The sequence below is a fragment of the Leptonychotes weddellii genome, chromosome 2 (genome assembly GCF_054177405.1).
Source record: "Leptonychotes weddellii isolate Sample4059 chromosome 2, ASM5417740v2, whole genome shotgun sequence".
Taxonomy (NCBI): domain Eukaryota; kingdom Metazoa; phylum Chordata; class Mammalia; order Carnivora; family Phocidae; genus Leptonychotes; species Leptonychotes weddellii.
In genome coordinates this window covers 32,298,228-32,322,563 of record NC_138370.1, presented here as the reverse complement: position 1 = coordinate 32,322,563, position 24,336 = coordinate 32,298,228, and the positions used below count along the sequence as shown (strand labels likewise).

Below are 24,336 nucleotides of genomic sequence, written 5' to 3'. Positions count from 1 at the left end.
TTGCTGAGCTCTGGGCTCCCCATTCTCGGTCCTATGGCCTAGAAACCTTCTCAAAGCAGTAGGCTGGAACAATTATATGGCTCAACTTATTCACTTCTCGTTTTAGTGATCACTGTCTTTTTTTCTATTTTTAAGATTTTATTTATTTGAGAGAGAGAGAGAGCATGAGTGGAGGGGGGTGGGGAGAGGTAGGGGGAGAGGGAGAAGCAGAGCCAGAAGCAGGGCTTGATCTCAGGACCCTGAGATCATACCTGAATCAAAGTCAGACACTTAATTGACTAATCCACCCAGGTGCCCCATCTTCTTTTTTTCCCCAAGATTTTATTTATTTACTTATTTGAGAGAGAGAGCGTGCGCACCCATGCACAAGCAGGGAGAGGGGCAAAGGGAGAGGGAGAGAGTGAATCTCAAGCAGACTCATGCTGAACATGGAGCCCAACAATCCCACAACCCTGAAATCATGACCTGAGCCAAAATCAAGAGTTGGATGCTTAACCAACTGAGCTACCCAGGCACCCCAGTGATTACTATCTTATACTGTCTATTGTCCAATGTCTGAAAACCATTGTTTCATACTTTTTGCCAGGTTTTCTAGTTGTTTATGAGGGGAGGACAAATCTAGTCCCTATTACTCAATCATGGCTAGAACAGAAGTTTTACCTGAAGAGTTTTTAAAAATATAGAGCCAAATTCATCTCTCTCTCAGAAACTCAGATTTAGTAGGTTTAGTGTGGAATCCTGGAATCTTTACTTATTAAAAAGTACTCAGGTGATTTTGATATACACACAGTGTTGGAAACTATATATATATATATTTAAAGATTTTATTTATTTATTTGAGAGAGAGAGAGAATGAGAGAGCATGAGGGGGGCAGGGTCAGAGGGAGAAGCAGACTCCCCGCCAAGCAGGGAGCCTGATGTGGGACTCGATCCCGGGACTCCAGGACCATGACCTGAGTCGAAGGCAGTCGCTTAACCAACTGAGCCACCCAGGCGCCCTGGAAACTATATCTTGATACCTTAGGCAAAGGCTTGTTCAGACATTCTTCTAATTAGAGGGAAGGCCAGACCTTTTCATTTTTAAAACTTTTCCTGGTTCTGAATATGATGGGGTAGTTACAGCCAACCAACGATCCAATTTAAAACAATTAAGTGAGTAGATAAAATATAAGACATCTATTTGGAGACATCAGCAAACAACTGAGGCAACCAGGACTTAAGAGGACACAGTATTAAAGAATGGGAAACTACAGCCAGAGGTGACATGATATTCTCCAGCACCTTTGTCCCTCAGGAAAACTCTGGGCATAAGACCAGTCTGAGTTTTGGAACAGAAGCAAGAAAGTGGCACTAAGAGGCAAAAATGCCAGCAGGGATTTTGGCAGTTAACCAAGGTTGGAGAGAAAAACATAAAGACCAAAAAGGCCAGATTCTCAGTGAGAAGGGAAAGGTGAATGAGCCCAGTACTCTGCTAGATTCCCACAGGTCACTTGCCAAATTCTGAAGATGAATGGGAAAGAAAGCTAAGCTACCAAGCAGAAAACCTCTGAAAAGCAGATTGGATTTTTTTTGCAGTCTCATGATTCTGAGGAAATGAAGATTAGACTTCAGTATCCATGGGTGTCAAGGGCCCCAGGGAACACACAAGATTCTCAGTTGGAACACCTGGAGGGCGGAGCTATAGGAACAGAAGCAAAAAAGAGGTGGATTAAACCTTGCCAAAACCCAACCTCAAGTTAGTTCAGTTTCTGATTAAGGTATTCAGCTCTCATTTTAACTACTTTGTAGAGGACAGAGCCTCTAAATGAAGATAATTTTATCCAGAGCCTCTGTAATTTTTCATACTTAATGTGTGACATTCTGTTAAAAATTACCAGGCAGGCCAAGAGCCAGTAAAAACAAAATGACCAAAAACCAATGGAAAGAATATACAATAGAAATAGACCCACAGAAGATCTAGCTATTATAATGATCAGAAAGATTTAAAATTGCTAGGATTGATATATCAAGAAAGTATAGGTAAAGGTGGAGAAAATAAATAAAAAGAGAATTTCTCCAAATGCATTGGATTTTATTTTTTTTTAAAAAACCATATGAAAATTCTAGAACTTAAAAATAAAATGACCAATATTAAGAGCTCAACAAACAGGGGCACCTGGGTGGCTCAGTCGGTTAAGCGTCTGCCTTTGGCTCAGGTCATGATCCCAGGGTCCTGGGATCGAGCCCCGCGTTGGGTTACCTGCTCAGTGGGAGTCCGGCTTCTCCCTCTCCCACTCCCTCTACTCATGTTCCCTCTCTCACTGTGTCTCTCTCTGTCAAATAAATAAATAAAATCTTTTTTTTTTTAAAGAACTCAACAAACAGATTGAAGAGAAGATTTAGATAGATAGGTACAAAATATACAGACTCATGCACAAAGAGGCAAAAAAGATGACAGGAAATGCAGATGGTAAAGAGTGAAAAATTCTGACATATGTATAACTGAAGTCCTAAAAGGAAAAGAGAGATAAGAAGAGATAGTGACCAAGAGTATTCTAAAACAGATAAAAGTTATCAAGCTACAGATTCAAGGAACTCCTTGAGAGGCACTCATCCCACCTCAGAACCCAAGTGGGATAAGTACAAAGAAAACCACATCTAGACATATCACAGGAAAACTGCTGAGAACTAAAGAAAAAAAATATTAAGAGGAGCTAGGAGAAAAAATACATTATTTTTCAAGAGTGACAAAGAAATGATGGAAACTAGGGGTCATCTTTTTTTTTTTTTTAAGATTTTATTTATTTATTTGAGAGAGAGCAAGCACAAGCAGGGGGAGGGACAGAGTGAGAGGGAAAAGCAGACTCTCCACTGAGCAGGGAGCCCCATGTGACATCTTTAAAATGCTGAGGGGGAAAAAAAGTTAGTAAACTAGAATTTCTACACCCAGCAAAAATATTAAGGACAAAAATGAAGTTTTTAGGCAAACAGAAATGGAGAGAACTTGTCACCAGTTGACCTGCTCTTAATAGAGGAATTATTCAAACAGAAGGAAAAAATTCCAGTCAGAAGCACATAAATGCGTATTGGAACAAGGTGTACCTTAAAGGATAAATGTGTAAGTAAATATAATGAGTATTGACTGTACAGAAAAATGATTATAAATCTTGTATGGCTTAAAATATATGCACAATTAAAATCTATGACAAAAATAAACACAAAAGGGGAAGGGGTAAGTGGGAGCATCATATTTTAAGGTTTTGGCATTCTTGGGGAAGTGGTAAAAGTAATCATTTATATCAGAGTGTAATAAGTCAAAGAGTCATGTTGTAATCTCTGACTTCTAAAAGAATGTGTAATTAATAAGCTAATAGAGGAGGTTAATGGCATAATGAAAATATTTTAATTCAAAAGAAGGCAACAAAGAACAGAATAAGGGATATGAATAAGTGGGCAAAAAGAAATAAATAGTAAGAGGGCATGTATAAATCCAAATACAGCAGTAATTATACTAAATATAAATGGACTAAAACTTTTCCTGTTGAAACAAGGATACAACAGCCTTCCTATTTTCGGCTTAGCTGAACTCTGTATAAAATGTAGTTAACAGGGCGCCTGGGTGGCTCAGTTGGCTAAGCGACTGCCTTCGGCTCAGGTCATGATCCTGGAGTCCCTGGATCGAGTTCCGCATCGGCTCCCTGCTCGGCAGGGAGCCTACTTCTGCCTCTGACCCTCCCCCCTCTCATGTGCTCTCTCTCTAATAAATAAATAAAAAAAATCTTAAAAAAAAAATGTAGTTAACAAATATAACTGAAAAGGCAGGGCTTTCTAGAGCAAAATGTGGACAGGGTAAGTAACTTTGAGCTGCCAGTCCCCCAGAGCTGAATTCTGACTAAAATTTGAACCAAGAAAAGCTGTCCTTTCAGTGTAGGGATTGTTTTTAACATGCAAAAGATTGAGGGCTTTGATCTTGTGGCAAACCTTTTATTTTGAGATGACCTCTGGAATGTGCCATTAAATATGCAAATGTAAAGCAAAGACTCTCTATGGAAGTTGTTTGAAAAGCTAAACTGTGCTTTGTTGCTGTAAATTGTTTTATTTATTTATTTATTTTTAAAGATTTTATTTATTTGACAGAGAGAGACACAGCAAGAGAGGGAACACAAGCAGGGGGAGTGGGAGAGGGAGAAGAAGGCTTCCCGCCAAGCAGGGAGCTCGATGTGGGGCTCAATCCCAGGACCCCGGAATCATGACCTGAGCCGAAGGCAGATGCTTAACGACTGAGCCACCCAGGCGCCCCAGTTGTAAATTGTTTTAAATTCTTGCTACTATGTGCTTAAACTCCAGCTTGTTCTTTTCACAGGAATGGCTTTGGTTAGTTTTCTTCCAAATTATCAAAAAGCAAACACGACTCATCTCTGCATTATTTTTCTTGTGAAGACCACATACTAGTCTCATACGAAGAACTCATTTTCTATTAATATGACTTCATCTGTCCTTTTTGGGAAATAAAACCTTATTTTATTCTTCTAAGAGAATCCCCACTCTCCCACCACATTTTTTTTTCCTTCTGGATGATTTCCATTACAAAGAGCTCCCATTTTACCTAAGACTTCATCTGTCTAATTCATCTAGGATGGAAAATATCCTTTCTAACACATTATTTTGTATTCCCAAATTTCCCTCATTTGGGGATGTGGCTTGGAAGTAAGTGATGAAGAGTGATTCAGTAAATCTCACCACACCACACTTATGTTATCAGTGTCAGTACTAGAATATAGAGTTGGCTGGACTATCATCTGAAGATATAAATTCCTATGTTATTACTGAATGATCTAGACGGCCTGTGGTATAGAACAATAAGGCTAAGGATTAGAACGGATGAAAGCTAAAGAGATAAATGAGGCAGGGCTGGTTTTGGGGATAAAAATTCCATCTTTTTCTTAGTGACTGAAGAAATGTTCACTCAGTAGGAACATTTTTTTTTTTTTTTTTGAGTCTGTACTGCTTGTACAATCCTATGCCACTGGAGATACAGAGGCATTCCCAAAGAGCATATGTCTGGGAATATATTCATAAAATGTATACAAGAGCAACATATCAAGTGCCAAAGGAATAAGGCAAATGGTCAATATTACGAAAGTTCAGAAAGAAAATACAAATCAAAGTTAAGACAGTGAGTGAAGGGGTGGTCTTTAAAAGGTAAAGCTGAGATGAAATTAGGAGGTGCTAGGGAGGACAGTCTGCATGGGGGCGGGGCACAAAGCAGTTAAAGGTCCAGTAGCAGGAGGGCGCCTGGGTGGCTCAGCTGGTTAAGCGACTGCCTTCAGCTCAGGTTATGATCCTGGAGTCCCAAGATTGAGTCCCGCATTGGGCTTCCTGCTGGGCAGGGAGTCTGCTTCTCCCTCTGACCCTCCCCCCTCTCATGCTCTCTCTCTCTCATTCTCTCTCTCAAATAAATAAATAAAATCTTAAAAAAAAAAAAAAAGTCCAGTAGCAGGAAAACACTTCCACTAAAAATTAAGCATTTAATATGTCTATTCGTTTGTCACTTACTGCAGGAAAAAAAAAGTATGACTCAATCTCTGCCTTAAGGAGATTAAACTAGACGAGAGACAAGACAAAGAAACATACATGTCGCCAGTAGAAAACAGGCCATGAGAAGTGCCAGTTCATGGTTCAGCTATCAATTCGGAAAAAAGCAATTCTGCATAGGGCATGGGTAGAAGACAGACAGTGGAACAAAAGAGATCAAGGCTTCAAACTCAAGATGTGTGCCACACAAGAGCTGTGTGACCTTGTGCAAGTCACCGGACCCAAGTCTTTGCTGTTTCCTATACAAATGGCTTGGTAAGGTCCAACAAGACTCTCCGTTGTGGGGAGGATGAAGTCATTGTGGTGAAAGGGCTTGCTATGGGTGTCTAAGTTTCCACCCTTTCTCCCCTCCTCACTGCACCTACTCTTTCCTACAGTAGGGTGAGATATGTGGGGTGCTAGTGAGAGCAAAAAGGGAATAATAAAGGGAGGCAACTTCCTCCCGCCCTTTGTCCCCTCCCCACTCCCCCAGCTCTCGACCTCGGGTTCCAGGAGAGTCACTGTGGAAGGGGGGTGAGGGCACAGAAGTGGGGAGGGAGGATCTGCTAACTGTAAACAGACATCATCAGGAGTTCAGATCGTCTGGCCACCGGATTTCCGTGCCATACTGAAGCCACCCCACCCATGCGCCTGTCCTCAGCTTCCCCAGCTGTGTAATGGGGATACACCATCTCCTCCTCCCGCTATCCGCCTGACCGAACAGCGTGAGAAAGAAGAGAAGGAACCCCCAGTTGTTGGCCTGGGGCCTATCAGGTCCTCCTCCCACTTTGGCTTTGGCCTTTTGTACCGGCCCCACGTGACCTGCCCGGCCGGCTCTTCTCTCCTGTCCCGCCCCGCCCTCCGGCCTTTCCCGGCTCTCGGCGCAGCTCTTCCCGCTCCTCGCCGGCCCCCCTTCGTGCCTCCCCTTCTCCCTCCCCCTCGCCTCCCTCCCAGGCTGTTCCCTCTCCCTCCCCCAGGCAGCCGTTCCCTCGCGACGCTTCCCCTCCCCCCGCGGCTGTTCCGCCGCCTCGCCTCCCCTCCCCCCGGCCGGAGCTCACTGTCTCCAAGATGGCGGCCGTGTCAGTTTGGGGCATCTCCGCGGTCCGGCCCGGGGCCCCGGGATCCCGGCTCTCTTCCCCCCCGGTAAGTAGCCGAGGAGCCACCGGCGACGGCCCCTAGCCGTCGAGCCCGAGGCTGAGCCCCTCGGGGGCCCGCTCCGCCGCCTCGCGGGGTCGGCGGGCCGCTGCAGGCCCCGCCGCGGCCTGCGCCGCCTCCCGCTGCTCTGCGCCAGGCCTCGGGCTGGGGCGCCGAGGCCGCCCCCTCGCGCCCGGCCGGCGCCCGGCTCCCCCCGCCCCGCGGCCCGCGCGCCGCCCGCCGGCCCGGCTCTCGCGGGCCCAACGCCCCCGCCGCCCGCCCGCCTGCCCGCCCGCCGGGCCCAGCCCCGGGGAGCCGGCGGGTGGGCGGGCGGCGAGCGGCCCAGGCCGCGGAGCCTCGGGCTGGGCTGTGTCGGCGAGCCCGCTCTCCCTCGGGGGCGCGCCCACAGCCCCGGCCCCACCTGCGCCCGGCCGCTCGCCGCCCCAGGCCGGGCGCGGCCCCTTCTGCCCGCGCTCCCAGGCGCTCGCTCTCCGGCTCCGGCCGGGTTCGCTGAGATCCGAGCGGGGCTGAGGCGGCAAGTGGGGGTGACAGGCTGGCGGGTGTTGTGGTGCGGAGGAGGCAGCACGTGTGGTGTTGTGTCTGTCGGGCTGTCAGCCCCTGTGCTGGGAGGGGAGGCGGCGGGCTGCCTGTCAACCTTCGGCCGGTTTGGACGGGAGCTGCGGGACCTGTCAGGCTCCTTGGGCAGCCTGCGTGCCCCAAACGCCTCCTTTGAACCGGCCTCTGTGGAGCTTAGGATTTGGAGGAGCCGGGAATGGGAGATACATTGCTCTTAACTCTTTCACGTGATTTCATTGTTAACTTAGTCCTCGGGTTCTGTTTCCATCTAATGGGAACGGCGAAGCTACCCGTTGGCAAGCTGCAGGGTTGTGCAGTTCCAAGTTTTTAAAGTTTCTCGCTCTTTAAAAAGAGAGCGCGAAGATGTGTCTGGGGGTGGGGAATGGAGACCGGGGAAGGACTGTCGGAAGCAAGTTGTACTTTCTCTCTAGCCGCTGGTGTACTTTCAGAGAGTTAAAGTTCAAGTCTGCAGGCGCTTTACTTTCGGAAGACCTGGAGACTGGTGAAAACCCTGGCCAGAGAGACAATGAGTAGCTGTCATTCATTCGTTTACCTGCGAGCATAATCAATTAGGACGTTCCCAGCTTCTTAAACTCAGGTTGTAGCCTCTCATTTAGTTTAGCGTTAATGTCTATATAATGAACGTTCTTGGAGTAATAAGACTATGATTTCTATCCTCTCGAGACTCTCACCAAAATGAAGCATAGCTCTCTCAGGGGGGCTTCTTTTTAGTCAGCTAATTTAAAAATAAATCTTGGCTCAGGTTTGAGTGTTTACTTCAGCCTTTTCTTTCCTATTAGAGTTAATAGGACTGTAGCTTTCCTAATGTCTGTTAGTTTTCCTTTTGATTTTAATGTCAGTCCTAATACTTGCTGCGGGAGCCATTTTTCTATCATTGTTTATGTTGTAATGTAAATGCTCCTCAGAACAAGAGCAGACGTTCTAAAAAAAAATAAGTCAAGTTATATTTATTTTTTGGAAGCAAAGAAGTTAATTTGATTCAGAATTCATTATTTTGGTGATTTTCAAAAAGATGTGTATCTGCCAGATCTTTTTGTTTCAAAGAAGACTATTGACTTTGATCCTGAAGAGGGAATATATTTATGTGTTTGTGTTTTACTCATTAATGTACATTTCAGGTCAGCAATCTTGAATCTGTGTGTGAGATTTCTTTAAACCTGCCAACAGGCAATATAGTACATTTGAAATGTAGTGTGTGCATTTTTGAACCCAGTGATTCTGGACCTTTCTTACTTCTAGTTTATCTGTAGCTTGGTTGTGAACATTTTGACAGTTGTTTCTCCCTCTAGTATATCGAATATTAGTATTTTAGTTTGATTTAGGAGAAGCTATCAGCATGTAATTCTTAAAATTTGAATTTGGATTTTAAAATTCTTTAACGACTTTTCTCACTTGATTTTCAGTATTATTTTTGTTTCCATTTGGAATGTTTACAGTAATGTACTTAAAATATGAACTTTATCTGTGTAAATTGTATTCTTTGTTTCTTTTAATATATGAAATAGTTAAAATTTTCTCAGTGTTTTTTTGCCTTATTGACTTTTTTTTTTTGACTTTTTATGCAGTTTGAATGTCTGGAATTTTGAAAGATGAAAGATTCACTCTTACTTTCATTGCAGGATTCTTTCTACTAATCCAGATACTTGTTGAAGTGCTGAATAGGTTCTTGGGGAAAGATGTCAAGGAAGAGTTTCAGTTCATAGACTGGTGAGCAGAGATTGTGGAGTACAGAATAGTCAGCACCCCTCTGCTTAGTTGTAGCCTAAGGTCATTCATAGTATGTCTCATCTTGTTTCCTCATTGTATCCTAATTATTCATCTTTTTTTTTTTTTTCCTTTTTACCCCAATGGTTTACATACATAACTGTTTTTGGAATGTTGGTAGAAACTTGTTAAAACTCTACAGGTGCTCAGTAAACACTTGATATTTGATTATCTTTAAAGACTAGGATGTCTCAGTTATTAGCTTATTTACAAAATGGGACTTGATAGAAAACTGACCTTGTTTGTTTTTCAGGCATAAGATGCACATTTTTCTGCTGGGAAGGAGATGTTCTTGAGTTACAACTTTATGAAGAGACCCATGTGTGGTGCTATTGAGAAGTTTATTGGGAAATTTAAAGACATTTCAAATAACAGGTTGTTTTGGTTTCTAAAGTAAAAGTGAGGAGGCACTCTGTGAAGGGAGAAAGGACTCAGGCCAGAAAACTTGTATGCTATGGTTAACTGGTTCCCAGCCTCCGAGAATGTTGTTTTCCATGGTGTAAAACTTACTCAGCATCAGGATAAGGGATAACGACTCTATGGATATACAGAATCCTTCACCATGGTAAAACTCGCTAACCCGCTGTATACGGAGTGGATTTTGGAGGCCATCAAAAAAGTGAAGAAGCAAAAACAGCGTCCTTCAGAAGAAAGGATATGCAATGCAGTGTCTTCATCCCATGGCTTGGATCGTAAAACTGTTCTAGAACAATTGGAGTTGAGTGTTAAAGATGGAACAATTTTAAAAGTCTCCAATAAAGGACTCAATTCCTATAAAGATCCTGATAATCCTGGGCGAATAGCACTTCCTAAACCCCGAAACCATGGAAAATTGGATAATAAACAAAATGTAGATTGGAATAAACTGATCAAGCGGGCAGTTGAGGGCTTGGCAGAGTCCAGTGGCTCGACTTTGAAAAGCATTGAACGTTTTTTGAAAGGTCAGAAGGATGTGTCTGCATTATTTGGAGGCAGTGCTGCCTCTGGCTTTCACCAGCAATTACGATTGGCTATTAAACGAGCCGTTGGCCACGGCAGACTCCTTAAAGATGGACCTCTTTATCGGCTCAACACTAAAGCAACCAGTGTGGATGGGAAAGAGAGTTGTGAGTCTCTTTCCTCTTTACCTCCAGTGTCACTCCTTCCACATGAAAAGGATAAGGTAAGAGTGGCATATGCATCAGTGTTCGTAGAGCTGATGCTACAGCATGCTATGAAGTCGTATTTCTAAGAAGTTATATAGAAGTTACATTCAGGTTTTGTGTTTGGGGACTTATGGAATGATCACCTCTGGTTTTTTATTGATGAGTTGTTAGAATTCAGTAGATACCAGTTGTCCTTATACTTTGAAATATTTGATATCTGAGTCTCAGAGTGTATTGATGCACCTAAAAGAACATGTTTAGATTAGAATTTAAAAGTAGCATTCAACTTGAAGGCTGTTGTAAGTTCTTACAACATCTTATTGCTGGAAGTTGATGAGCGCTGCTAAATGTTGGAGGCTTGGATTTGAAATAAGCAGGTGACTCTAAGAACCTCTCTTTTTCCTTTTTTTCTTTTTGTTTTACATTATCATGAGGCAGGAGTGAGACTGATTCTCCTGGCCCATAGTAATAGCTAAGCAAATTTATCAGTTCTTATTTCTGTTGTATTCTAACTTTCTGTCATGTATTCTTTTCATAGGATGAAGTCCTAAGTGTTACTGTTTATGACAGGGGTAACTACATGGGTCAGGAATAAAGTATCCTGTATTCCTAAAGTTCTGTGGAGTTGTGAGTTTTGATACACAGTGGTATACCATACTGTACTCAGTGTTTCATGCTGTTATTTTGTGCAGTTGAAAGTACACTAAGAAACAGCAAAATGTGGCCCTTAAATAGATACTGGGGGATGAGGAGAATTTTGTTAGTAGCAGTTTTTTACATTGACCTAGTGTCTTAGCTGTAAATTTATTTCAGGTGTTCTGAATTGTAGTTCTGGGGAGAGTGGTAGTACAGATGGACACTTTAGTATACAATAGTAAAATAATCTTTATCTTGCCTAAGATCATGGAAGCTACTTCTAGGTTGAGAAGATTGTAAAGTTAACATTGAATGTATTTTAAAGTATTTGAGATTCAGTCTAAATTTATTGCAGTTAATAACCCACTTATAGATTTTTGTTTGAATAACAATTGAAAATTAACAGTATTTTTCTTTGATGAAGTTTTTAGAGATCTATTTTAGGGTTCAATTTTCTCTGTGAACTTTGAAATAGAAACATTATCTTACTGTTATTAACCTTGAAATGATTCTGATAGAATGGTTCTTTGTCATTTGAGCATTTATTAAAAGTGTGGTATTAAAAATTCAAGGTGGACAGGTAACTAACATGCTTTATTCTGTAGTTCAGTGCTGTTGTAGAACTCTTACTGTAAGAACTGTTTCTTGATCACATATGGCTGAAGTTAAAAGAAGTATGATTGATTCCTGAAATTGTTACCAAATGATCTATAGGTTAACTACTGGAAACAGGAAATAATTTATAGTTTACAATGAATTCAGTGTTGTGTGAATTGAGTATTATAAATTCTTGTTAGAACACCTGGGTGCTTGCTTTCATTATAGTTTCCCTTGCTTGAATTAGATATTTTAATTTTTAAAAATATTAGCCATACATAAGACGTCAGTTGTGCATATTTTTAAAAGGTAGCCAATATAGTACACTATGGGACATATCTGAGTCCTGTCACCCTAGGATTTTACTTTTGAAAGGGATCTTGAGAACCATCTAATCCAACCATTCCTACTTTACAGCTGAGCTGAGACCTCTACATTAAAAAAAAAAGTTTAATCCAGTAGAGATTTGCTGGTTTACTTTGGTTAGAAATATCTTTTTGGTTACATAACTGTAATATATAGTGTTACTAACCGAAGTAACTAAATTTGGAGTATACATTTAGGAAAATTGAGTTTCATTGAATTGAGACTTCTATATATGTGTACTGGTCTGAATTGAAAACTAATTTTATGATATCTATGAAATTAGAGTTGATGAGATCTGTTATGTATTTTTAAATAGTCTTATTTTCAGTAGTAATTTTCCTGAGTGCTTCCCCCAAAGATAGGAAAAGCTCACATTTGAAATCATAATACAGTGAGGAATTATTCCTTCTCTGAACAGATTATATAGTTTTGCTCTTTATATTGTATTTTATTTACTTTCTTTCCTCTTTTTAAAATTGATTGGTTTGCTGTTATGAACCTAGATATTCTCAAAAAAATTATCTAGGGTGTATTCGACAGTGATGGAGAAAGGAAAGTGTAGGCCAGAAGTAGTTCCACTTTTAGGCCTTAATTAATTCAGCAAAAGGTTATTGAGCACCTGTTGTGGGCCAGGCACTCTCCTTAGAACTGAAATGGCATTATTTCAAGTTCCTCTTTATTTTTTTCTATATCAATTTTAACTTTTATTTCTTTGGGATATCAACTTTTGGAAGGAACTGTAGAACTGTTAGATTTTCAGCAACTGAGTGGTTTTTGCTACTTTTGGTGGGATCAGCTGTGTAGAAATACTGTATTTTTAAGAGTTTTTGTGAACACACTTGAAGTTAAGTGTGCTTTCACATTTGTAAATAGGAAAATCCGTGGGATACTATGATTTAAAGGTTTTATCCACGTTGTAAGGGAAATTTCTGAGCTAGCTTTAGGGTTGTGGTAGTTTATGGTGACTTTGTTTAACTTGATATGTTTACCATGTGCCAGGCATTACTTTAAAGCTATACATGTACTAACTTATTTAATTCTCATACAACTCAATGAAGTAGGTCCTGTTATCTTACAGGTGAAGAAATTGAGGCATAAAGAGGTTTAGTAATTTCTCCGAGTCACAGAGATACTAAGTGGCAAAGCTAGGATTTGAACTTGGGCAGTCTGGCTCCAGTCTTTATAACAGCTATACCTACTGCCTCTTGGGAGTTGTTACATATAATGCCTGTCACTGCAGTCAGGTACACAATTGTGAATGTTCTTGGTGTTAACTTCATAGCACATTCTCTAATTATGAAAGGACACATTTCCCCATACCTCCACCCCTTCATGGTTTGTGTCTTTTTCTCTATGATAGACTGGATTCTAAAACTGGCCTTGAACCAGTGATAAGAATGTATCAGAAACCAGAGATTATGAAAAATCTAGTTTTGTATACCTGAGGTCCATAAAAAAATGGTTTTTTTTTAAAGATTTTATTTATTTATTTGACAGAGAGATAGCGAGAGCAGGAACACAAGCAGGGGGAGTGGGATAGGGAGAAGCAGGCTTCCTGCCGAGCAGGGAGCCCGATGTGGGACTCGATCCCAGGATCCTGGGGGATCATGACCTGAGCCAAAGGCAGACGCTTAACGACTGAGCCACCCAGGCGCCCAAAGAAATGGTTTTTTTTTTTTTTTTTTTTTATTCATGAGAGACAGAGGGAGAGAGAAAGGCAGAGGGAGAAGCAGGCTCCCAAGGAGCAGGGAGCCCGATGCGGGACTCGATCCCAGGACCCTGAGATCATGACCTGAGCCGAAGGCAGACGCTTAACCATCTGAGCCACCCAGGCGCCCAAAATGGTTTTGTCTACATGACATTTTGTTTTATTTTTTTTTTCTTGAAGATAATGTCTGTGCTTATTAATTTTCATTTTATCTGTTACTGAAGTTTTCTGATTTGCAGTCTGGGATTTGTTGCATGGCTGTAATAGCGTGCTTTCATTTGGGAATTCAAAATGTTGCTTTTCCTTGAATTGTGGCATAGAGATGAGGGTGATAGTGTGAAACTGGCTTAAATAACAATTGGCCCCTTGCAAATTTCGTTCCTTTTGAAATACAGATTTTACTGTAAATAATTTGTTCATTTGTTTCATTTATTCATATTCAGCAAACATTTAGATGTTTACCATAACAATGAATTTAGGATTTAGGTCTTGTTGAGGATTAAGGCTAAGAGAGGTGAAATAAATGTTTTGGGGATTCTTTTTTAGTGTATAAAATACAACTTTTAGTTTTTTACAGTCATTGTGTTTATAACAATTAAGTGTTGTGAATCCCTGAGAAATAATGAGATGTTTCTTGGGGGAGGCTGTATTATTTGAGACTGTGATGGTTTGTATCTTTAGACACTGAGTCTTGGAAGGAACCTTTTCAGGAATAATTTTCACCTTGATTTCAAACTTTTGGGTTCATTTTAACACAGAAAAATGTACTTGAATATATATTGCTTATGTTCCATATTACTTGTCCAGAAAACTGTACTCTTGTGATAATCAGCCACATCATTAAAGTGTTATTCTGTTGAATAGTGTTGTGGAATATTTGCTGAAGCATTAGTTGGAAAGGGTAGAGAAAGTATTGTCAACCAATGTTATTGTTTAGATTATTACCCAGCTAGGTTAGTAACCTGGAGGAGAAAGATCAAGTGATAAATTTATAGCCTTTTTAAAATAAGTTCTATCTCAATACAGTAAACCGTTAGTAGAATCCAAATTATTTTTGTTACTGGAATTTGACATTTTAAATTCACAGAGTAAGTGGGGCTTTGATGTACAGATGTGAATTTGGGAATATGTTTTCAAGTTACTGAGTTAAGAATAATAAAGCTTTGATTTAGCTATTTGGAAATGGCCTTTATAGTAAAATTGATGCTATGTCATTTTTTGGGGACTCTAAATGTTGTGGGCCCTGAGGAAAAGCTGGCTAGAAATAAAAATTTGTTAACTACAAGTTATTGAGGTAGGTTAAATATAAATGTGGTTAGGAATTGCCTTTGTCTCAGCAGACTTCGTCTTATTAAAAACCCAGAATTTTAAAAATAACTCAGGCAGAGATATCTTTGTAATACAGTACAATCAGCTGTATGGACAATTTTGGGTCTTCTAGTTAGCCTGTGAACTGTGTATGTTTTGGGTAATTTTCAGCCCATGATACACCCTGAAAGAAAATTTGATCAACTAAAGCAGTCTTTGGTTTTAGCCATTGCTAATCAAAACTTCTATACCCAGCCAATGCACGCAACCTAGATATTTTTCCTATACTTTTGACAGTACCACTTTACTCTTTCTTGGACTAACTTCTAATAAATTGATGAAATAAAGGGAAGACATTAATGAAGATGTCAGATACTATAAATTGCTTCGGGAATAGGGATCTAGAGGATCTAACCATCTTGACCTTTCTTTGCCCTGTATCAGTAGGCCAAGGGAATGTAAGCAGTTGCTTATAGAAACCTATTAATAGCTAACATTTGTTAAGGGCTAACAATGCGTTGAGTACTGTTCTGAGTGCTTTAACATGTTTTCTTATTGAAGTCTCAGAGAATTTTACATGGTTAAATTTTATAGGTGTAGTATATTTATATAATAGCTGTCTAATAACATTTAATAATAAAGGTTTTCATTATGGCTTCTCATAAAACACCAAATAGAAAATGAATGTATGCAAAATGCATTATCTTATCCATGCTGCCTGTTTTTTATTTAGTTCATCCTGATACATGGGCCAGTATTTTTTTTATAATTTTTTTTTTTTTTTTAAGATTTATTTATTTGCGAGAAAGACAATGAGAGACAGAGAGCATGAGAGGGAGGAGGGTCAGAGGGAGAAGCAGACTCCCTGCTGAGCAGGGAGCCCGATGTGGGACTCGATCCCGGGACTCCAGGATCATGACCTGAGCCGAAGGCAGTTGCTTAACCAACTGAGCCACCCAGGTGCCCCTGGGCCAGTATTTTTTTACATTACATTTACCTTTAATACTATGAAAGCAGATAATAGGACTTTTTCTCTTCCTACGTAGAACATTGGAGAAAGTAAATTTTCTACACTGACTTGGATCTTAGCTATATAAGAGGACTGAGTCTGGTTGCCAGGTTGGTTGGTTAAAATAGAATTGAGAAGTTTTTTGTTTTTAGTGAACTGGGAAGTGTTAAAATTACAATAATGAATACTTTTGGTGTTCTGATTTAAACATTTTAAAGAAACAAATGAATGTTGTGTATAGGAATTATTAAGAGCCTCCTCTGATAAAGTTGTTTACCAATTGGCTGCTCATGGGTGGAGTCAGTTCACAAAGACTCTGCGGCAGATGAATTAGACCTGTAGCGACTTCACCCTTCTGCTTTTCCCAGCTGGAGCAGGATTAGGACTCAATGAGCTGCAGCTGGTTCCCAGGAAAATCTAGGCTATTTCTTCTGGTGTTTTCCAATAGTTCCCAACAGATGGCTTTCGTCAGCACTGTACATAACTCTGTAAATTCAAGCCCAAAGAATTACTTTCAACTTCATTAGGGAACAGGTGAAGAAACAGTTTGTAGTATGGCACTATTTGGTTAAGGGTTGAAATTAAGCATGGGGATTATAGTAGTGTAGCATTTAGATTTGCAGGATGCCATTCTGGGTCAAAATGGTTTTTAACTGCCAGCAATTAAAAAAAAAAAACCTGCTAAGGAAAAATAAATTTGGCTGTGGTGTTGAGTAAGGTATATTTTATATTTGGATTATATTATGCTTACAAAGTATAGATAAATTATTTGAAAAGAAAAAGAATAGAATCTTTTGCATTTTGTAGAATTTTGAGCAAGTAGCAATCTTGGATAACAATGTTTCTAATCTTAAATAGAGAAATTGAGGGCCCAAGAGGTTTAAGTATCTTGTTCAGTGCTGCACAGCAAGTTAATCTGGGAGAAACTTCTCAATTCTTTGCTTTTTTTTTTTTTATTAAGCTGTAGTACTGCTTTAAAGCATTACAGAGTAATGAGTATAAAATAATGTATTGCTTAATGGAAACCATAGAATAAACCCTCGTCTAGAGAATTTTGGTGGTTTTTATAACCACGAATATGTAAATCAGCTTGTTTCAGTGTTTGAAGATAGCTATACATTCTTGAAACAATTTTTAATTTTTTGGGAAAAGACTGCTTTCTTATGGCTCAAATTAGAGGAGTTAGAAAGTTGTCTTATTTTTTTTTAGCTAATATTAGAAGAACATGTTGAGCTACCTTAACGCTGGAAGGGAAAGTACTCTTTGAATTTTGGGGAAAAAAAAAAAGTCTGCTTATAGTTAAGTCTGATTTTCAGAAAGTCTGTAACATAGACCTCTGAGGGACTTGGATAATTGGTTAGAACTTAAAAATTTTAGGACTGAGATAGAAAGGTACCAGCCTTTCTATTAAATAATGAAGTAATTCTTATCAAAGGCATCGGGTTTGGGGAGATTAGGAATGTAGAGTCTACCCTCATTGTTATGTATATATAGTCTTGGTTCTGGGTGATTTGTAATAGTAAACCTTAAGAGAAGGCAGCAGACAACCGATTTTTGTCTTTTTTTGGTCATTGTGTCAGTTCATTTCTACATTACTTTTACTGTGGTAAAATTTAGCAGATACATTAGAATAATGGCAAATAAAGGTTAAGATTGGGGACAGTTATTTATAAAATAATTGGGTGGTTTTAAGATTATTGGTAAATGATGTAGAAAGAAAATCTGGTAGCTAAAAAACTTAAAATCTTTGTGTGAAAGAAGACAGCTGATTCCTTTGCCATTACCTTTTGTGAAGAGGTAGATTCCTTGTGTGTGTGTTGGGGGGGGAAGGGGGGTTATCATGCTTATATTATACGCTGCTTTTTCCTCCAGGGAGTTGTGAACTGTAGTTGACCTGGAGAGCTGCTGTTAAGTGTTGGTTTTCAATTCTTTCTGCTTAGTAGAGTGCAGGTTTTTCTTTTTTCTTCATTGGCTACAGTGAAGCATTTAACTCCTGAGTTTTCTAGAACCTGTAACAGAATCCTTAGAAACATTACATTTTTTTGTGTGTGTTAAGTGTGATGCTGTGCTTTAAGATGGCTTTTCAACTTTTCTGTTGAGGACATCTTTAATCTGATTTAGGATTTAGATCCTCTTTTATCATTTTCCTGCTTTAGTTATCTTCTTATGCCAATCAATTTTTCTTTAAATTCATAACATAAATCTAAAACCCTGTTCTTTCTAAAGCAGTGGTTCTTGACACTATATCCACTTTAGAACAGCCCAAGGAGCCTCAAAAAATAAACACCAAACCAGTTAAATTAGACTCTAGCAGATCTAGGGGGCCCAGATTTCAAGTTGTTTTGTTTTGAAGTCTCCATGTGCATTGAATGTATAGCCAGGGATATGAACCACTGTTCTAACAGAACTGGCTGAGGGAATCAGAGGACAGAAGCAGCTACTTTTTGTCTAATCATTGCAATTCAGACAAATACATGAAACAACATACTTCACATCCACTCCCATGAACATGCTTTGAATGAACCAGGACAGTGTACCCATGGAAACCTAAATTTTGTTTTATCTTACTTCCCGACCATAACTGCCCTAATCTTCCACCTTTCTCTCCTACTATACCTGTTCTTTTATCTCATCAGGGTCTCATATGGTATATATTTTGGAGAAGGTACCATGTGTGAGTTTGATGGGTGTGCCCCTCCCACCACTATGATGTTTTTCTTCTAATTGCTTGGCCTTATGGTTTATCACCTCAGTTACTTGCTTTACTCCTCTAATTGGCAAACCCCAACTTTGACATTAAGCCAACAATTTTTCTCTCCCTGCTCCTATATGGGACTGTTTATCATTTTGAAGAAAGTTGCACAAACCATGTGGTGGGATGCCACTTACAAATTTGTGGCCTTTAATCAGTTCTGCTTTGGGATGTATGTCTGTGTCTTTCATCTGTTCTCTCTGCAGCAGTTCAGTATTTCCTCTAGCCCTTTTGCTTTTCTCATTGTCTGCAGACACTCCCATATTCTACTTCACAGAATGGAATCTCTCTGGCCATATGAGCTCATTCAGTTTATACCCCTCCTACACTAACCTAAATACGTCTGTACTTATTTTTACCCTCTTTGCTACCTTTTCAGAGGATATGAAAGAAGTGTCTTGTCTAGAACTCATCTATGTTCTCTCCTGTCTCAGGGGCCTTGTCCACACATCAATAATATTCCTAGTCTTTCCACTCTTTGCCCCCTTAACATGGGGAAGTCTCTCCCATCAAGTTAGAATAAAAACAAAAACACTGCTCGAGATCCTTCTGTACATCTACACCCTGTCTCCTTTCCTTCATTTTGAAACTTCTTGAAAAAAAGTCTGTATTCATTCCGTATCTGTTGCAATCTGCCCTTTGGTCCTAGAGCACCATTTGAAACAGTTCTTGTGTACAGTTTTCAGTCTTTATGTTACCTGACTTTTCAGCAGCATCTGTGCTTGTTGACCATTCTCTCCTCCCTTGACCTTTGGGATAATTCTTTGCTAGGTGTCTTTCCTGTTCTCCATCTCTCTGGTAATTCATTTTCAGTTTGCTGGCTTTTTATCTTTTGCCTGAATCTTGTGTGTTGAATTCCTTAGGGTCCTGTTTTTTTGTTTTTGTTTTTGTTTTTTGAGAGGGAGGGGCAGAGGGAGAATCATTTTTAAAAAATTATTTGAGGGAAAGAGAGATCACTAGCATTTGCACGGGGTGGGGCAGAGGGGGAGGGAGAGGGAGAAAGAGAATCTCTCAAGTAGACTCGGAGCTGAGTGTGGAGCCCCATGTGGGGCTTGATCCCACCAACCCCACCCAGTTCATGACCTGAGCAGAAACCAAGAGTCAGATGCTCAACTGACTGAGCCACTCAGGTGCCCCCCTAAGATCCTGTTCTTTGCTTGCTTCTTTTTGTTTCAACCTTCTGAGTTATCTCTAGACTTAACCTCCGCTGTACTAATGACTAAATTCATAATCCAGATTTCTCCTTTGAGCTCTGGGCTTGTATATCCCACAGTGTAGTGTCTTTTCTTAGTCACTTCAAATTCATGATGACCCAGATGGAATTCATCACCTTCTAACTTGCTCTTTTGATTTCTTACTGTGGTATGAGACATTGCCATTGACTTTGATTCTTAAAAGAAACTTTGGTGTTATCTTCTACACTTGCACTTCTTTTGGATTCACTTCTAGTCCATCCCCAATCTTTTCTACTTCTTTAACATCTCTTTTAATTAACTTCTCCATTCCAAATGCTACTCTTAGTGCAGGTCCTTGCCATTTCTCTCCTGATTTACCTTAGTAGTTCCCTCACTGGTGTTCCTTCCTTCAATATCATCTCCCTCCAGTTCATATTATTGCCAAGACTGATCCTATTAAGAAGTGATTACGAACACAGGCTCAAGAACCAGACCATCTGGGTTTGCATCCCATGTAGGCATCACTTGCTTTATGACCTTGGGTAATTTGCTTAATGTTTCTTAGCCACATTTCTTTCTATAAAATGGAGATAATACAGTGTCTATCTCAAAATGAAGTTTCAAAGATTTAATGAGTTAATATACATCAGTGTTGTCTAATAGTGCTTTGTGTGATGATGAAATGAATATTCTATATCTGTGCTCAGTACAGTAGCCAGTGGCCATAATGTGGCTATTGAGCTCTTGAAATGTGGCTGGTTGATGAAGAACTGAATTTAATATAATTGTAATTTAATTGAAATAACCACATATGGCTAATAATTACTGGATGGTACAGAATACATAAAGTCCAGTGCTCTATAAATGTTAACTATTATTATTGTCTTTCTAAAATTAAACTTACTCCTCTGCTCAAAATCCTTCAGTGCCAAATTCTTTGGCATAATGTATATAACTTTTAACCCCCTTTGCCCCATCGTGTTGCCCCAAACTTGTCTACTGCTCCTTCATATGCCCCCTGTGTTCTGCTATACTAGTGGTTTTCAAAGTGTTGCCCTAGGGACCAGAAGTAGGAGTAGTGTCACCTGAAAATGTTTGAAATGCAAATTCTTGGGCCGTATTTCAGGCCTACTGAATCACAAACTGGGGGGTGGGGTCCAGCAACTTGTATGTTTATAAGCCCTCCAGGTGATTCTGATGCATGCTAAGGTTTGAGACCCACTGCACATTCCAAACTACTTGTAGTTCCTCAGATCCACCTTGTTTCTCTTGCTTCTGTTTTTCTCCTATCTGGGATGATTATCCTTTCTCTTTCTTTACTAATTAGCTCTTATTTATAAAACTTTGCAGGCTTAGTTTAGGCATATCCTCTTTCTATTTCTTTCTTCATTATTATTCATCCTGGTTCCAGGTTGACTTAGCTCTCTTCATGCCCCTGATATCCTGTACATGCCTCCTTCGTAGCCCATTTTACATTGTATTGTTGCTTTAGCCTGTTTCCCACTAGACAGTGAATTTAGGATCTTGTTTTTCATCTTTATATCCCTGTCTACCTGGCACAGTGTCTGGTATGCTTTGCAAGTATTTATGGAACATTTTCAGGTGCCAACACAGTGATTAAGTCCTGAGTAAAGGAGATACAGTCTCTGTAATTAACACACATAGTGATAAGTGCTCTGATGGGCTAAAACCTAGTGCTGTAGAAACGCAGAGGAGGGTGTGGCGAAAGTTAGGGAAGTCTTCTCAGAGGAAGTCACATGTGAGAGGTTAGTGAGGTGGGGAAGCAAATGGGTGGGGTGGGAAAGAGAGTGGTTCCTGCAGAGGGAGCAGCACGTACAAAGGCCTAGAAGCAAAACATTGTAGGCCCATAATAAATGCTTAATTGAATATGAATAAAGAACCAAATGACATGTCTAACTTTTAGATCTTGGTTTTAGAGTCACTACCCTCCCCAGCAAACATTAGTTAGCATTTTATGTTTCTGCATTTTGTTAACAGCTTTTTTTTTTTTTTAAGATTTTATTTATTTGAGAGAGTGCACAAACAGGGAGAGGGTGAGTGAGAGAGCACATGAGCAGGGGGAGCGCTTAGGTCAGACGCTTAACCCACTGAGCCACCCAGGCGCCCCTATTTTTTTTAAGATTTTATTTATTTATTTGAGGGAGAGGGCGAGTGAGAGAGCACATGAGCAGGGGGAGCGGCAAAGGAAGAGGGAGAAGCAGGCTCCCTGCTGAGCAGGGAGCCTGATATGGGGCTCTATCCCAGGACCCCAGGATCATGACCTGAGCTGAAGGCAGGCGCTTAACCGACTGAGCCACCCTAGTGCCCCAGCAGCTTTTATTCTTGATATCATGCTTTCTTTGAACTGATAGTAATTTGTGATAGGGTAACCTCCAAGCCAGCAGGATACATTTGAATGTATATCTATTTGCTTGCCTTTCAATGGTAGAAGATAGGATTGGTTTTATCTGAATTATTCTGCAGGGTGAGTATATATTGGTGTACAGAGGTAAACACATTCCTCTTATTGCTTAAGAATAGGCCAAGATTTTTTAAAAAGCAACTTCAAACTTGGAGTGTTGACAAAGCATATCATTAAGAAAGCTGACAATCTGCCAGCATTACAACCACAATTGTTGGTACTTTTTTTTTTTTTTTAAGATTTTATTTATTTATTTGACAGAGAGAGACACAGTGAGAGAGGGAACACAAGCAGGGGGAGTGGGAGAGGGAGAGGCAGGCTTCCCGTGGAGCAGGGAGCCCGATGTGGGGCTGATCCCAGGACCTTGGGATCATGACCTGAGCCGAAGGCAGATGCTTAACGACTGAGCCACCCAGGTGCTCCTGTTGGTACTTTTGTAGTCCCTCTTTGTATTGGCCCTTTTGCCCTTATAGCTGTCGTCCTAGGCTTCCTGTTGTTCTTATTAACCCTCCGTTGTAAGAGTATCCCCAAGGCCTTGGTTAATGTGCTGTGTAAGCTCCCAACTTTGAGTTGCACTTGAATACCTGCCTTTGTCTGTTTGGATTTTACTTGTGTAACTTTCTTCCTTCCTTCCTTCCTTTCTTTTTTTTTTTAAGATTTTATTTATTTGTCAGAGAGAGAGAATGCACAAGCAGGGGGCAGTGGCAGGCAGAGGGCGAAGCAGGCTCCCCGCTGAGCAAGGAGCTTGATGTGGGATGCTGGGATCATGACCTGAGCTGAAGGCAGCCGCTTAACAGACTGAGCCATCCAGGTGTCCCTACATATGTAACTTTCAATAAAAAATTACCTTTACTTCCTTTGAATGCTTTACAAGTGGGTTGGCTTTGTCATCTATTAACTTTGAAAGGATAATAACAATACACAGTTTTGTTTCTGATAACTTCAGTTAAACAGAGAACTCTTAACTTCAGCAAAGAAAGCTAGAGAAAGAAAAGTAAATAAAATATTTTTCTCTAAAACTTCATTTTGGTGGTAATAATTATGTTTATGAAGTGTTTCACAGATTATAAAGAATTTTGCTTTCATGTATATCTTCTTTTGCTATAACACTTTTGTAGTAAGGTAGGCAGTCCAGGTGTTACGATTGCTAGATTTTATGTATGCAGAATTATATGATTGGTTAAGGGAATAAAGGGAATAAATGGAATTACAGTCCTGGTCTCTTTCAAGCCCAATACTCCTTCTGCCACATCAGGCTGCCTCTTGTTCATGAAAATGACAGGCATTAAAAAAAGTGGTGTCCTTTACCATTTATTATGTGCATCTGTTCAACCATTTATCAGGTCATACATGTTATTAATCTTTGTATCCAGGTCCTGACACTTTTGTAAGATGCTCAGAAAATGTTTGTTGAATTGAAACTGTCAGGTTTAAACTGCAAGAGGAAGTGATAGAAATCAGGTTTTGTTTTTTTTTTAAACTATTAACTCTCTTTAAACTTAGAGGCTAAACCATTTATCCTCAAAATTTATAGCCTCTGTAGATTAAAAGGAGAGCTAGAGTTTCAGATGTTTTCAGCAAATGTTTGATACCTCAGCTAAAAAGTACCATTTGCTATTCCTTCAAGGTAATACTTGTTCTCTGTTACCCATAAAATATTTTTAAAACTTTTAAGAAATTGTGTTTGCCCAATAGATAATATATTCATTAGTATGTAAAATTCAAAAAGTACAAAAGAGTTCCATTAAAAGTATTCTTCTAACTCCTCTTCCCCAGCTAATCAGTTCCCCTCCTGGAGGCAGCCAGTGCGCTTGGTTTCTACCTTCCAGAGAGATTCTCTGTGTATATAAGTAATCACTTTTATATATGCATTTTTTCCCCACAGTTGATAGCATACTTCCACATACTGTTCTGCACCTTGCCTTGTTTTTCTCCCCACTTGTTTTTCTCCGCACTCAATAACCTCCTTTGTGCATTATTTTAGATTTGTAAGTTACTAGAAGTGGAATAATTGGGTCAGAGAATGTATATGCCTTTGTAATATGGGTATTTCTAAATTTCTCTCCGTAGAGATTTATCAGCAGTGTATTTTTTGCCTACACCCTTTGCAACACAGTATTATCAAACTTTTTGATCTTTGGCAGTCTGATAAATGAAAAGTCATTATCCA

At 40.0% G+C, this 24,336-nt stretch overlaps 2 protein-coding genes across 5 annotated transcripts in view; one reads left to right on the top strand and one right to left on the bottom strand.

Annotated features, from left to right (window-relative positions):
* AP3M2 (adaptor related protein complex 3 subunit mu 2) overlaps positions 1 to 6,738 on the bottom strand; it is a 96,923-nt gene extending 90,185 nt beyond the window's left edge. The window contains exon 1 of the mRNA XM_081809515.1: positions 6,612 to 6,738. The gene's annotated coding sequence lies outside the window, so the exon portion shown is untranslated. The remainder of the gene's footprint in view (positions 1 to 6,611) is intronic.
* KAT6A (lysine acetyltransferase 6A) overlaps positions 6,571 to 24,336 on the top strand; it is a 115,513-nt gene continuing 97,747 nt past the window's right edge. For 2 of the 4 annotated variants that reach the window (XM_081809488.1, XM_081809477.1), the window contains exons 1-2: positions 6,571 to 6,696; positions 9,302 to 10,210. In XM_081809488.1, the coding sequence (XP_081665614.1) occupies positions 9,611 to 10,210 (600 nt within the window). In that variant the 5' untranslated portion in view covers positions 6,571 to 6,696; positions 9,302 to 9,610. Of the gene's footprint in view, positions 6,697 to 7,279; positions 8,992 to 9,301; positions 10,211 to 24,336 lie in introns of those variants that run through there. The other 2 variants (XM_081809482.1, XM_081809492.1) reach the window with 2 other exon arrangements.